The sequence below is a fragment of the Abramis brama genome (genome assembly GCF_963993115.1).
Source record: "Abramis brama genome assembly, chromosome: 11".
NCBI classification, from domain to species: Eukaryota; Metazoa; Chordata; class Actinopteri; order Cypriniformes; family Leuciscidae; genus Abramis; species Abramis brama.
In genome coordinates this window covers 24,688,404-24,703,653 of record NC_139973.1, presented here as the reverse complement: position 1 = coordinate 24,703,653, position 15,250 = coordinate 24,688,404, and the positions used below count along the sequence as shown (strand labels likewise).

General features: G+C 37.5%; 1 protein-coding gene across 2 annotated transcripts in view; it reads right to left on the bottom strand.

Annotated features, from left to right (window-relative positions):
- Positions 1-2,181: 2,181 nt before the first annotated feature.
- The window catches only part of ube2o (ubiquitin-conjugating enzyme E2O), a 98,372-nt gene continuing 85,303 nt past the window's right edge, over positions 2,182-15,250 (bottom strand). For both annotated transcript variants that reach the window (XM_084129366.1, XM_084129365.1), the window contains exons 15-21: positions 14,898-14,987; positions 14,511-14,781; positions 6,831-7,301; positions 5,571-5,707; positions 5,210-5,413; positions 3,778-3,835; positions 2,182-3,179 (exon numbers count right to left, since the gene is read on the bottom strand). In XM_084129366.1, the coding sequence (XP_083985492.1) occupies positions 2,425-3,179; positions 3,778-3,835; positions 5,210-5,413; positions 5,571-5,707; positions 6,831-7,301; positions 14,511-14,781; positions 14,898-14,987 (1,986 nt within the window). In that variant the 3' untranslated portion in view covers positions 2,182-2,424. The remainder of the gene's footprint in view (positions 3,180-3,777; positions 3,836-5,209; positions 5,414-5,570; positions 5,708-6,830; positions 7,302-14,510; positions 14,782-14,897; positions 14,988-15,250) is intronic.

Below are 15,250 nucleotides of genomic sequence, written 5' to 3'. Positions count from 1 at the left end.
ACATGTTACATGCTTTGGCTGTTATCTCTCCTCATAATGGTTTGATTAAATTCATAGTATATTACACACACACAAAATAATTCCTAGTTTAAAGTGGATGTCTGATTCTTGCTTGAAACTTAGCTTCACATGTGGGAAATGTTCTAAAAACAAATCATGGAGGGCTGAACTGGTGAAAAGGAGTTAGAGGAAGAGAGACTTGCAATTTAATCAGTTAACGGAGCAAATGTGCATATGAAACAATTTGATAAAGCATTTTTTCTCTCCAAATACCAAACTGTAATAAGCTACAAATTCAAGAGAAAAAGTAGAAATTAAATCATTTGATCTAAAACATCTCAAAAATATTACTGGCAGCGACTTATGCATGGAAACATGTATGAAAATGTCTTAAGATGGCACAAAGCTATCAGACAGAAATTTATTTTTGTCTTTCAAAAGACTTGAATGCTAACGTGCAGAAAAACATCAGCAGTATATTACATCTACACATCTGCCAATCAGCCCAATAGCCAAACTACAGCAAGAAAGTATGCTGGCTAGAAAAGAAAAAAAACACAGGAAAAAATACAGCCAGCTGCTCATAACTCCAGAAGAAACATGATATGCCTTCCAGTAGTAACAAGTGTAATTATATGCATTCACTTTTGTGCAAAACTAAGAAAATTATGAGGATCTGTTACATGTAAAACTTGTGTCTGTGGGCTGTGCTTAATTACAGCTGGCCTGATGTTGATGTAAACAAAAGAATGAGGTCGGAACTGTTAGTTCTGAAACTAGTCTGCTGCCTCCTAGTGGTCTGGAGAACCACAGCACCAGGATTAACATGAAGCTTTTTCTAAATCACAGCATCTAAATCATGTCACAAAGATACATATGATATCAGGAAAAAGTTGATTAAATAGTGTATCAAACAAAACAAAAATGTATACAAGCAAATACACAAATAAACCATTTCAGTTGTTGAAAGAATATGACTTCTTAGATTGTGCTTGTGAAAATAATAATTAGTAACATTTATGCCTCTCCACCATAACTAGTATCTTGACTTGGCCCCTTAATAGAAAAAGACAATGCAGTAAAAAAGGGAACCCTAGGTTCAAGCTTGAAATCAGTTTTAAGGCAACAATGTTGGACATAGGAAAGTGTTAGGAATGGGAACGGTGGAACTCGTCAGTGTTCAAACCAGAGACCTTCATGCAAGCAAAGCTCAATGAAAAAAAAAACAAACAAAAAAACTGTCTGCCAAACCTCTTCAAATGATTAGTTGACTCTGGGTTCCTTCTCACATGTATAGAACACTAACCTACCAAAGGTCCCATTGTCTATTCACAAATGTGTAAACTGGATTTATGATATATATCTTTCTGATGAAAGTGTAAGAAAAGTTGTAAATAATATTACTGTACAGAGAACACTAGCTAGTAAAGTTGAAAATATGTCTGTTGTACCATGGAGTTTAAGGGAGAGGGAAATGGGATGTTAGATTCCAGTTTTAAGAGTCAAGAGACGCACTTAGTGTGTCTGGTTGCTTTTTGATTTTTAAATGTAAACTTGACACTCAACTTTCATATGATTTCGGTGCAAAACACTAGCAGGAATGATCAGGCTCTGTACAGTATAGATGACTGGGCAGTTGTACAACGGTGTCTTTTTTGGATCAAAAAGCAAGTCACCAACACCTTTAAAAGAATGATGATATTGATCAAGACTGAAAAGCAATGCAACATATAAAGCAGCACTACATTTAGAAATATGGACCAAAGAGGAAGTCACGCTTGGAAATATAGTTATTTGATGAACCAAGGACAAAAAAAAAAAAAAAAAAAAAAAATGGGGAGCAGCACATCTGATCTGAAACTTCATCCTTACTCCTTTTTTCTGCAAGCGAACTTCCTTCCACTTGTGCAAATCAATATGTGGTGACAGTCTGGTGGTAATCCCATCAAAAAAAAAAAAAAAAAAAAAAAAAAATAACAGTAGCAAAGGACAACACCTAAGACCAATAGGAGTATCCCTCTGGCACGGTCCACAAAACCACAAGTCTTGAAAAATAAGTCAACACAACAAAAGATTCAGTCATGCCTTCAGTATCTCTTAATGTCTCATATCTGTCCATACTTCCCTGAGAGAGTGGTGTGACGGCAGAGTTGTTGTCAGGGAAACAAGATAGAAGCATATGATATTTCAACATTGTTTAATACAAACAAATAATATGTGCTGCCACCCCATGACCAATGAGAGGCAACAACAAACAAAGCAACTAAAGATGTGCTACAAAGCAATTAACAAAGGCTGCTGGGAACATTTACAGCCTGATGAGGAGATCCAAGTTCCTTGCCAATGGTTAAAGGGGAAAAACACAGCTCTTGGGTTGAATAAACCGGGAGAAAAGAAAAAAGGGAAAATTACGCTGGAGGGCAATTATTTGTTTTCTGGGTATTCAGGAACGCCAGCAGCTGTAAGAGTAGCTCGATACTGCTGCAAAACTACACGCATGCTCTTTACAAAGCCTTTGGAAAGAGGGAAGAGTGGGAATCCAATATCTGGATAGCCACTGCGCTCTGGTAGGAAGCTCCGATAGCTCTTTCTCCGTTTCTTTGGTCTCACAGCCGGCTGAGACTCCTGACATGGTTTTACACTTTGAGATGTCACAAAACCAGATGCCCCTTCAAAACCTTCTGGTATGTCTGATCCTGCACCACCCACCACTGAGCTATCACAATCAGAGTTCTGGCTCAGGTCCCGTTGCCTGGCTGATCCAGGAGGTAAACTGGGCCCCACTGTGGAAGGACTGAGACCCGAGTCCTCAAGCTCCTCTTCACTTCGCACATCCTGTTTGCTTGGACTACTGTGGGCTAGAGCTGAGGGGATCTCCTCCAAAGGTTCTGCATGGAGGCTGCCAACCCCACATCGTGAAGCACGGTCGGTCACTGCCCCATCCAAATCTAGCCAGGACTCCAGCCGATGGACCAGCCGCCAGCCATTGCAGGCAAAGTGCTCACAGATCTCCTGCTGAAAGACCTCCACAGGCTGCTGGAGAAGTAGAGTCATTGACTGCACCATCTTAATGAGTGCCATTTCATTGTAGCAGCGACTGTTCTCGTAACCCTCTTGAAGCCCTCTGTCACTGTCAAAGCCAGCCTCATTATAGTATGGCTCATTGACAAGGATCAGACCTAAAGTGGTGGAGACAAAATACACTTAAAAATGTTAGAATGTTATTAATAGTCTTGCAGGTACAATAGCAAAAAAACAAACAAAAAAAAACAGGAGTGCCTCTAATGAAATCATACAATTAAAATTACATTTAATAATTTAAGTTTCAAATAAATACATTTCCAAAGCCTGACCCTCCAAAAGTAATACTTAAAGGAATAGTTCACCCAAATATAAAAGTTCTGTTATCATTTACTCTTTGACTTTCATCAAAATATATTCTTTACTATTTCACAGATGACAGAATGTTGGAAACCAAACAGTTTTGGTCCCTATTGTATGGACCAAAAAAAAACACAGAGACATTTCTCAAAATATCTTCTATTATGTTACAGAGAAGAAAAAAAGTTTTGGAACGACATGAGGGTGAATAAATGATGACAGATGAAATATCGTTTTAATGTAGATGATATTAAATGAATAGTAGGGCTACTACTGCACTAATCACAAGACCCCTTATGGTTTTCAACCTAAATATGGGTTTAAACCTAAAAAAAGGTTGAAAAATTACCACAAAAATATACTCTATGTTTTATACTATATACATTTTTAATTAACCTTGTATAGAGATAAGCACTTGCAGTAGACTGGATTTGCTGGTCCATCTTTCAGTACCCTGTGAAAGGAAACATAAAAATCACACGTCAGCATTGACCAATAATCATACAATGCAGTTAAAGGGCATCAAGGATTTGGTGATAAAGCCAAATTGTGCTTTTCATGAATCATATTAACAGAACGGTCAATAAAATAATCAAAATGTATCTTTTTAAGTAAAAGAGTTTGATATTTAAAAAAAAAAAAAAAAACTGGATGACTAGCAATTTCCTACTACTTAATTCTGAAAAACAGAGATTCTAATTATTGGACAAAAAAACTTCCTCACGTAATAACCTAGAATACTGTCTAACACTTGATGGCTGCTGTGTCAATCCTCGTCGTCGGTTAGGAACCTGGGTGTGCTCTTTGATACCAATCTTTCATTTTAAAGTCATGTGTCTATTATCTGTAAAACCGCATTTTTTCATCTTCATGACATCAAGGCTAGATTATTGTAATGCTATTATGGGTGGTTGCCCTGCACGCTTAAAGGAGAACTCCGGTCAATTTTAACATTGAGCTCATTTTTTTGTAAATTTGGAGTGCTGTCAATACAGAGAACAACGACAAAAATCGGTGTTGCCCACACCGATTTTTGTCGCTGTTCTCTGTATTGACAGCACTCCAAATTTACAGAATGTAGAATGCAGAATGCAAAATCCAAAATGCAGCAGCTAGAGTTCTTACCAGAACCAGGAAGTATGACCATATTAGCCCGGTTCTGTCAACACTGCATTGGCTCCCTATTAAACAAAGTATAAATTTAAAAATATTGCTGATTACTTACAAAGTACTAAATGGTTTAGCTCCCCAGTAGTTGAGCGAGCTCTTAACGCATTATAGTCCGTCACGTCTATTGCGATCTCAAAATTCCGGCCAGTTGATAATACTTAGAATATGAAAAATCGACTGCTGGCGGTAGATCCTTTTCCTATTTAGCACCAAAACTTTGGAACAATCTTCCTAACATTGTCCGGGAGGTTCCTAACATTGTCCGTTTTTGAGGTTTGCGCAGAGATAACGGATAATCGTTTGCACCTTCAAACCTATTTCAGAGAGTGCGTTCTCGAGACACCAGGCACTGTTGTTGTGCAGATGGGCGGCCGGAGCGTGTTAGGGTTTTCCTGTTAGAACGGGGTTGTGTTAGCAGCCCCTAAATTAATAACTAATGATCTTCACTACGGAAGTGAATCAATCAATCAAAACTAACTTTAGCTGGACAATAACTTTATCCTAGTGCTGTTGTAAAGCCTAGACAAGGTAATTTCCTATTATCACTGTAAAGCTGCTTTGAAACAATCCATATTGTTAAAAGCGCTTAAAAGAGGTTGCTAGTTGAAAATCAGAAACATACCAGTCAGAAATTAGAACAGAAAGTAGGTCTGCTCACCTTTCCAATCCAGGTGCCGAGAAGACTGACACAAACCTTCCCATTGTCATAGAGGTTGGGATTAAGTCGGCCACTGCACTGAGACAGGTAACGGAAGAGAGGAGGAACAGCAGGATAGATATTAGGAAGCTGAATATCAAAGAGGAAGAGTCCATCCTCGTAGGGAGTGCGGTTAGGGCCCTTAATGAAAGCTGAGAAAAGGTCCTGAAGAAATCAACAGGAAAGGTTAATCGAAGAAAAGAGGAACTTTTGATGGAATTTTCACAATTGTTTTCCATACTTTGTAAAATAAACTAAATGCAACAATCAAAATAAATTCTAGGAAGAGTTCATAAATATGTAGTAAGCAAGGCAAATTTACCATTCTGTCCTCAAAAGTCTTCACCATGATGCCATCGGGCAGAGAGGTGGCCAGCAGGGCCATTTCTTTCCTTACAGTGCTAAAGAACTTCTTTGCCTCTGCTGGCTGGAATTCCATTTTTTTAAAAGAGTGGGTGTCTATGGCAAGAAAGAGGGGGCATTTTTAGATGGCTTCTAGAGTGAAACTATCATACAAAGTGCTGTATGAAATTGATGTGATGATTTTTGTTCAAGAAGATATAAATAATTGCCTATTGTTCATATAAGAAGGCACTTTCATGAAAATATATAGTAGCAAGTCAATAATTCTTAGGGCTGACCTCGACTAAAAATGTTTCTAGTCAACTAGTCGTTCATTTAAGCGATTAGTCAACTAATTGCACGCGTATATTAATAAGTCATATAAATAAATCATGATAATGAGCCTTTAATTGCCTATATATAATACATAGCCTAATCAGCGCTCAAGCGTGTGCATAAAGCTTGCCACAGTGCACCGGCAAAAGTAATGATTATGAATGTGTCGTGAAAAAACTGTTTTTGAAGTTTTCTAAAAATATATTTCTCATGTCTGTGAGGCAAGTATACACTGAGTTTTGGTTTATTTTTTTGATGCGTTCAAGTTCACAGAGACCGAGACGACAGAAAGCGCATCCTGTTTGTTTTCTTTATTTTACAAAGGCACAACTTTTTCTTGTTATTGCAAGTTTACACAAATAAAAGTAGAATGATGTTATCTCTCTTATCTGTATGACCAAAAATGACAGAGTATTTTAAGTTGTTTCCGCTGTTGTCACGGAAAAATGCAAGTGATCGCACCGGCACCTCCACGTCAGATAGTAAAGCGCGCTATACTCTAGATTCGACACTCAGCACAAACACTTGGATATGCGCCTAATAATAGCACACATGTATCTAGGTTGACGTTGGAGCGAGCAGCCAAGTTACTGACATGTTTCAAATGATAAGCCATATTTGAGGTCATATTTGCCCAACATACTGTAATTACAACAAGGACCCGCCGTTAACAATCTGTCCCTCATGGACTGTGTGACTTTGTCACTTCCTGTGGAGTTTTTTTTTTTCAGTGTCTAACCAACTAATAAAATAATTTCAGTGACTAACCGACTAATAAAATGTTTGGTCGACTAAGGCTTTTCTAGTTGACTAATGATTAGTCTAATATTAGGGGGCAGCCCTAATAATTCTAATGGTATTTAAAATGAAAAAAAAAAGAAAAAGTTTGGAGTACAGTAAGTACCTGGTGCCCATTCCAAAACAGAAAACACTTCCCCTTTAGCACTGGTGAAGGTGACACCTGGTTTGCCTCCACTCTGCTGACACAAAACTGGTGTGTCACTAGGCCACTCAGAACGCAGAGGCGTCTGTGGTTCAGCTAGCACTGGTGCCATCACCCTCTCCTCCTCTATAGCAGACTCCATTTTATCTTCTTCTACAATGGCCACATTGTCTAGAGTCTTTTTCAGGTTTTCCTGAAGTTTCTTAATATCATCCAGAAAGCGTTTTTCTTTTGTGGGTTTGGCATCAGCAGGGGTTGTGGCAGCAGTGGCGGCTGATGGTTCGGCAGTGGGTGAAGTGGGTGATCCGGTCCAGAGCTGCTCAACAGTCATGTTCTTTAAACTTTCTAAAATTTTTAGGGCTTCTTTAAGCTCACGAAATCCCCGTGGTGGAGTCTCTTTACTGGGCTTCTCTTCAGGCGCAGCAACTCCAACTGTGCAAGTAAAATACAAACATTTTATAAAATTCAACTTAGACAAAAAACAACAACAATAATAATAATAATAATAATATTAATAATAATTAGTACATGTACACAATGAGTACAATTATATAAAATATTCTTTAAATGTACTTGTGCCAAAAAATTAAAAATAAATAAATAAAAACTTCTGGATCCATAAATAACGTTGTCCTAATAAAAAGCGCTGTCTCGTAACATTAAAGATTGGGCAGTCCAAAAGTATATTTCACAGACAAGTTGGTACTACAGTATTGACATTTTGGTGCCTCTTCACCCTTGAGTCAGTCTAATATGACCTATCCAACACCTTGTAAATACAACTTGGTCGTGTCTTGATTTAAAAGAGTAGACATCTTTAACCAACCACAGAATTTATTTTAAATAATGTGTTATTTTGATATTCTACCTATTCTGCTTGCCGTTTCTCTAATATATATTAGTTGATTAAGGGATTTATGTCCGAAAGTGGGATTTGGCATTCACTGATTCTTTCTGCAAAAACTGATGCAACCATGTCTGCTTGCTCATTTCCAATAATGCCACTATGTCCTGGAATCCAGCAAAAAACAATGTTGTACTTGAGTCTCCGTAACTGATTTGCTTTGATTAATACATCAATGATATATTGTATACTTTGTCTTCAAAGACTCAAGAACTTGTAAACAGGATTTTTGATCAATAAACACTATAAAGTGCCGTTCTCCTGCATTTTCAATATGTTCCAACTTCCAAGGCAAGTAATAGGGCACGAGCTTCTGCTGTAAAAATTTAACTTTGGTCTGGGATACGAATGCCATACTTTTGGTGGCCAATTACTGCTGCTGCAGACATGTGATTGTCAATCTTTGACCCATCAGTATAGATAGGATTATGATGTGGAGACATGCTGATGATAAATAAGTGGATGAGTTTCAGCCTTCTTATAACAGGACAATTCCAAATTGATGCTTAACTTTTTCAAACTGGACAGAAGTGAATCTGGCTTAGATTGTCAAGATTTATATCCAGGTTTTCTATAAAAGGTCTTATTCGTATTCCAAAGGGTCTGATATAACTGGGTCTGGCATCATACAGATGTAAACATTGTGGGTAGAAAATTGACTTGTACGCTGGATTATGCTGATTTTTCTTTATCTTGATTGCATATTGAAGGGATAATTTCAAGCGTCTAAATTGAAGAGATGGTTAATTTGCTTCTGTGTATAGACTGGAGAGGTCCTGAAAGCTCCTAAGGCAAGTCTCAATCCTTGATGGTAAACTGTACCTAGCATTTCCAAATATGATTTTCTAGCAGAGCTATAAACTATGCTCCCATGATTCAGCCAGGAACAGACCAACAGTCTATATAGCTGCAAAAGAACTGTGCAATCAGCACCCCATTTTGTTTTTTCTAGTACCTTAATAATACTCAATGCTATTAGACATATGTTCCTTAGATACTTTATGTGGGGAATAAAAGTCATTTTATTACCTCATACTAGTAAACATAAAAATGTAGCTTCTTTGACAACTTTGATGGGCTATTTGATGGGCAAAATAGTTTTTGTCTTAGAGAATCTAAAACCATTGTCAACGCTATTGGTCAGTAATTGTTGGGGTCGGTGTGATCCTTGCCTGGTTTAGGAATTGGTATGATCAATGATTCTTGCCAGGATGGTGGAATAGTATCCACCTTCCAGATTTCATTAAAACATTTCAGCAGAACAGGTAAGATGTTTTGAGGTAAGTGTTTCAGGAATTGATAAAGAACTTTGTCCGGGCCAACTCCAGTGTCATGGCAGCTACTTAAAGAATTTTAGAGTTCCTCTATTGAGAAAGGTTGGTTGTATAGTTCAATATTTTAAGTGTGAAAATTCAGTTCACTTATTTCTTGCCTCATCCAAATTCTCTGTAATTCTTGATGATAATGTTTTTGCTATTTCATGTTTTTGAGTTAGTAGGGTATCTTGGTCATTAATGTTTTACTTGTATTCCGGTTTTCAGTTGTTGGTTGTTTATTAAATGTTCTCAATGCTTTTTTCCGTGTCTCAATAAGGTTTTTACATTTATCATTGAACCATGGACTTTGTTTCTTGAATTGTTTTATAGAAGTTTTTGGAATAGTCTCATCAGCAACTGTAACCAATGTATTGGTAAACCATTTTATGGGATCCTCTTGGTCCTGAGGTTTCTCATTGAATCTCTCAAAGCAAAGGGCTTGGAAAGCATACCAGTTAGCTTTTTGTATCTTCCATTTTTGAGGTCTTTGCTGTATTTATGCTAGTCTTGAAGTTATAATTAAAGGGAAGTGGTCACTCCCACAAAGATCGTCCCAAACTTGCCATGCAAAAAAAATATCAACAATTAATAGTTCAGGTTCACAAATAGTTAAATCAATGGCAGAAAAGGTTGCATGACCTGGATGGAGATAAGTATGTGAACCATCATTTAATAATAATTAAAAAAAAAATAATTGATCCTTTTTCCTTTTGTATCAAGTTGATTTCCTCCCCATAGAGGGTTGTGGCCATTAAAGTTACCCATGAGAATATAAGGTTGCGGTAACTGTCCTACAGGTCTGTTCAATCCTTGATATGTTACTGCAAAATCAGGAGGAATGTAAATAGAACACAAGGTAAAAGTTTTGTGCAATGTTAGACGAATTGCTATTGCCTGTAGGTTGGCATCAATTTCAATATGGCTGTGAATGACATGATTTCTTATTAATATAGTTGAGCCGCCAGATGGGTGTTGAATATTTGGACCATACACATTAAAAAAGGAAAACTGTTTCAGAGACACACTGCAATTTAGGGTAAGATGGGTCTCCTGGAGGCAAAAGCCAGAGGGTTAAACACCGCAGCTAAACGTTGTAATTCTGCAAATTTGTCTTAGAGACCACAGCAATTCCACTGTATTATATGCTTATCCAGCTTCAAGTGGGTAGACGAGCCCCTTATTTCGAACATCTGGAGAAGGACTATGACTACGAGAGTACATATCCTCTTTCATTTCAATTTCTCAATTTGGAGGATCCATCTCCATCTCCAGGGTTCGAATTATGATTTCATCTTTGTGGGGGTCTCTTTAAAAAAAGAAGAAAAAAAGTAGCCTATGAGCAGGCGCGGTAGCTTAATAATGTAATAGAAAAATAGAAAAATTTGTAAATATAATACAAATTTAATAAAAAAGCGTTGGTAACACAATTCAATTTAAATAGTACATTTGGTTTAATTTGTCGATGAGGTCTAATATATGCTGTTAGTTGTAAGAATTTTCACGTGAGTAAATAGATAGATCCGACAGATTCGATCTTGTACTTAAGTGGTTCAGTAGTAGAACATTTGCCAAACGCGTCAGAGGTTCTAGGTTCGATTCCGCACTCCTATAAGTTTTTTTTTTTTTTTTATCAAATCCGATTATGTTTATAAGTGGTTCTATATCAGGCAGAGACACGTTTGTGTGCATTTTGTTTTGTAATTTTACTGGAACGAATAGAGAGTCTCCACAACGGATTGAAGCGCGCCCGAGTGAAGACTGTGCGTGAGCCACAAACAAACACAGTATCCGCGCCAATGATCGCAGCGGCACTTTTATCACTTGATTTAAGCATAAGGATGTACCGTAGTGTGATGACGATCCGAGATCCTGCGAGATCCATGTGTTTGGCATCTTGTCCTATCTTTTAAGTCATGCTACAGTAGTCTGAAGGAAAAAGTGCTTTATTTGTAATTTAAAATAATGGTGCTGATGATTTTTAGAGACCCCCACAGGTGTATGATTTTACTGCTTTCATGGGAGCTCATCCTCTCTCTATGGGAGCTCAGCTCCCACTGGCTCCCACGTAATTCGAACCATGTCCATCTCCAAATCCATCCATCTTCTTATCTTTACTTTCTTGATTTGTTTTGGGTTTCTGTGATGTTGATTTCTTATGACTTCTATTACTTGATTGGAAAAGGGAACTTTTGGGCATTTCTAAGAAAGTCAGTTCGTAGTCGAGTGGTAGAGCATTGGTCAGCAATGTCAATGACACGGGTTCAAACCCCGAACAAACACATGCAACCGTTTGTTTTTTTTAATGCAGAGATTTGTGTGTCCTGCAGTTCTAAAACACGTTGATTTGTTACACCATAATTATTTTGCCTACATTTAGACTATAAATCTAGCCTACCATGAAAGCAACAAATATTATCCAACAGTAGGCTATAGTCCTATTCGCATGGGATTAGTATTACCCCTGGACCTCTGTAATTAAGAAATTACCCCCTGACGTCTGTGTTTTTGGTGGGTCATTCACACGGGCAAATAAATGTCCGTAATTCCCTCGATTTTACGGACTTTAGTCAGGATATGACATCACAGCTGCGTAACATCCGCTCACCGACAGAATCGCAATGGCGGCGAAGAAGAAAAATAGACATTGGACACGCGAGGAAACCTTGACTTTATTATCGTGTGGGGTGAACCCGGCTACCAAAGGCAATTTGAACAAATGGTGCACAACTACTCACTAAATGTCACAATTACACAACAATCACACTGAAATAACCAAATCGTTGCTGGCTTTACTTAAGTTACTATGGTTAGGTTGCTTTTAGCTAACGTTAGCTACTATAACGTTAACGTTACAGTAAAAAACGTTCCTTACCGCATGCTGCGACGCATGTCATCCATTTGATCATTTTTCGAGATTTAGCTCTTCTTGGTAGCTGCCCATCTCTTTTAAGTCGTCTCCGTCCACTGTAATACGACCCTCTTGGCCCAACACTACCACAAAAAGCGTCCAAACTTTCCAAAAGAGCTTCCATGTTGCACCAAAATGCTTAGTTTAACGTTTCCATGACAACGGTCCGAGTTGAGCTTCCGGGTCATGTCTTTACTGTAGTTTGTTTTCTCTTGTGCAGCACTTAAAATAGTTTTTATTCAAGACATAGTTTACATAGTTTTTTATTCGAGAACAACTATGATCGAATTGAAGTAGGGAATATCGAGAGATGTTATTGTTAATATATTTTAATACAGACGTAAAATGGACTGTTAAACGGCCCATAATGGTTATTACGTTCTTTAGGAAACGATAGGCTGATAAAAAAACAGCCCAAAATCACAGACATGGGGATTCGCACGGGACTGGTATTATCAGAGGACCCCTGTGTTGGTCGAAATACGGTAGGTAATTTTCGGGGGAATTTTTATAGACATTTTTACAGACATGGCAGATTCGCACGGGATAAAAATCACAGACGACCTCTGCGATTATTACAAATTACCGGAGGTCCCTAGGTAATACTAATCCCGTGCGAATAGGGCTTATGACTGAATTTATAATTTGAAATATTTAACAATTAATAAACTTATGACAAAATACTATGACATGTAAATTATTGAATTTCTTCATAAACTTTAATAATGTTAGCCTATTAATGCTAGCCTTTAATAAAGTGTTTCCTCCCCGAAATGTTTAATTTCGAGAGAGACTCGGCGCTTGTCAGCGAGGGAGACAAAAGAAACTTGCTGAAAGAGATCCAGTGGGTCTGCAAGAAAAACGTCTGTTCTTAATTTATTTTGCACTATTTACTATTCATGTTTGAATTGTACACAGCGACGCTGCAATTTATTTGTCTAAACAAATCTAAAATGTCGCAAGAATAAGAATAAGATTCTGTATTCCTCATTTTACATAAAATCGCACAGGGAATAAACAAACTCTATGCAAAACTGTAGGCTAATAAATAAATAAAACTGTCCCAAGTCTTTATGTAAACCTTGAAAATGTACAATATATATTTACATTTTTATATTTAAAGCAATAGCATACTATTTAGTAGGGGTGGCTCGCTCGATACCACTTTTTCATGTCTGATACCGATACCACAACCTTGAGTATCTGCCAATACCGATCCAATACCATATTTTTCTCCCTCTTAAACAATTAAGCTGTTAATGGTTAACCCGAATCAGCCTAAAATAGCCAGAATATAAACACTTATTATAGGTGTACCGTAGTGATTCAGGATAAGACAAAAACATGGTTTGGGATTCACAATGTACTCGTGCTCATTATATCACAAAAAGTTATGGACTGCAGCTTTAACCTAGCCATCTAAAAAGCATCATGCTCAAACAGTGCAAGAAATGTTCTACTCCCCTAAAGGAAGAAATACGTAGCCCACAACATGACTGCTGCTTCATTTTTATATAAAAATGCGGGACACTTTTCTTAATGGCACTCGTGCCTGTATAAATTCAGTATAGTCCTTTCCATGATGCTTCTGCAAGTGTTTAATCAAGTTTGTGGTGTTGAAGTTTCCAATGCTGTTGCCACCTTTCTAAACGCTTACATTGCATAAATTGCACTTGGCTTTGGCTTTTAGTAAGAAAATAACTCCACACAGCTGACATGATGACTCCGGTCTCACCTCTCACTATCGTTCTAGCTACCGTTCACGTGACGCCAGTGTTGCATCGGTTAAGAGCAAATATTTACAATGTTGTTGTCAATAAGCAGGCATAGCCTATCAATTAAAAATAAACATAACCTACTACTAATAAAAATGACAGACAATGAATAACAACGCTCCGAAAAGTGTTCAATAAATTGAATTGAATCAATAAATGTACCTTTCAAACGTCCTTATTTGTGACAATTATTAAACTAGACAACAAACTGATGTTGGCTTGGGAAACCAAAACCTTGAACTGGGACTCGAACTTGGATCGCCTTGAGTACAGTTGCACAACGTGTTATTAAGCTGCCCACTAAGCTATTGTCGAATCACTCTTAATGCAAAGCCTCCCATGCAAAGCCTAACTCAAGTAGCCTATAAACTACGCTTTAACTCTTAATACGCCCATGCAAATGTGTAGCCTATATAATTCACATTTCTATATTTTTTTTTTTATTATTTATTACAAGGAGAAAATTACATAATACATAAAGACTTTTTTTTTTATTTTTTTTTATATGGGGTATTAGTTGGCTACTGCATTATAAAGCAGTCCATGGAATTAAAAAAAACGCATTCTGGTTGAGTACCATCTGTATACTCCCTACAGAATGGAATCTCACTTAAGATGGCAAAATACTACATTTTCTGTATCCATTTTTTCCTCTTGTAAAACAATGTGAATGGACCAGAGTGAACACTTTATCTGATCCTTAATAATGCAGCAATATAATTGTAAGAGATTCATTACCTCCAGGAAGTTCAGGTGTGGAGACAGCTCCTGGTGAGTCTGTAGTCGTGGAAGCATGCACGCCATGGGTTTTGCCATCAGAAGTGACACCTATGTTGGGGGAGGAGACTGGGATGGTTTCCCCACCACCTGGTTCCTCTTCCACTTGTCCATTATCTGTCTCCCAGCTATCACTCTCATCTTCCCATTCTTCAGATGAGGCACCACTACTGCTGCCCTCTGCAGAGTCATAATATGTTTCTTCAATCTCAGACTCTACATTATACAAGTGCTAAGAGAGAAAGAATAAATTAGTGTTAGTTCCAGGGTCATAGGTGGGTGTGTGCATATTCAGTAGCAAATACTTTATCAGTTTAAAATTGAATGGCTCGATAGACTGGTGCATACCTGTGGCAGGACAATAGTCTTTGAATTATCAGCCCACACAACCTCCACTTTACTGCTCAGATCCACCCTGCACACTTGGCCAACAGATCTCTACATGGACAGTTGAGAAAATGACATGGAGACAATTTCAAAAATTGCTAAAAAAAGATAGAACTATCAAACAACCTTATAAGAGCACCAAGTCATTTTGTCCACTTATATCAAATAATAAAGTTTTACTTTAAATAAAAATAAAAAATACTAGGTGCATTGAATAACAAAAATTACAATGAGGAGTTACATTTTACACTCAAACTTAAATGCACACTGGCAATGTGATAATCCTGGAAAAGTTTTCAAATTTGCTATGCAAA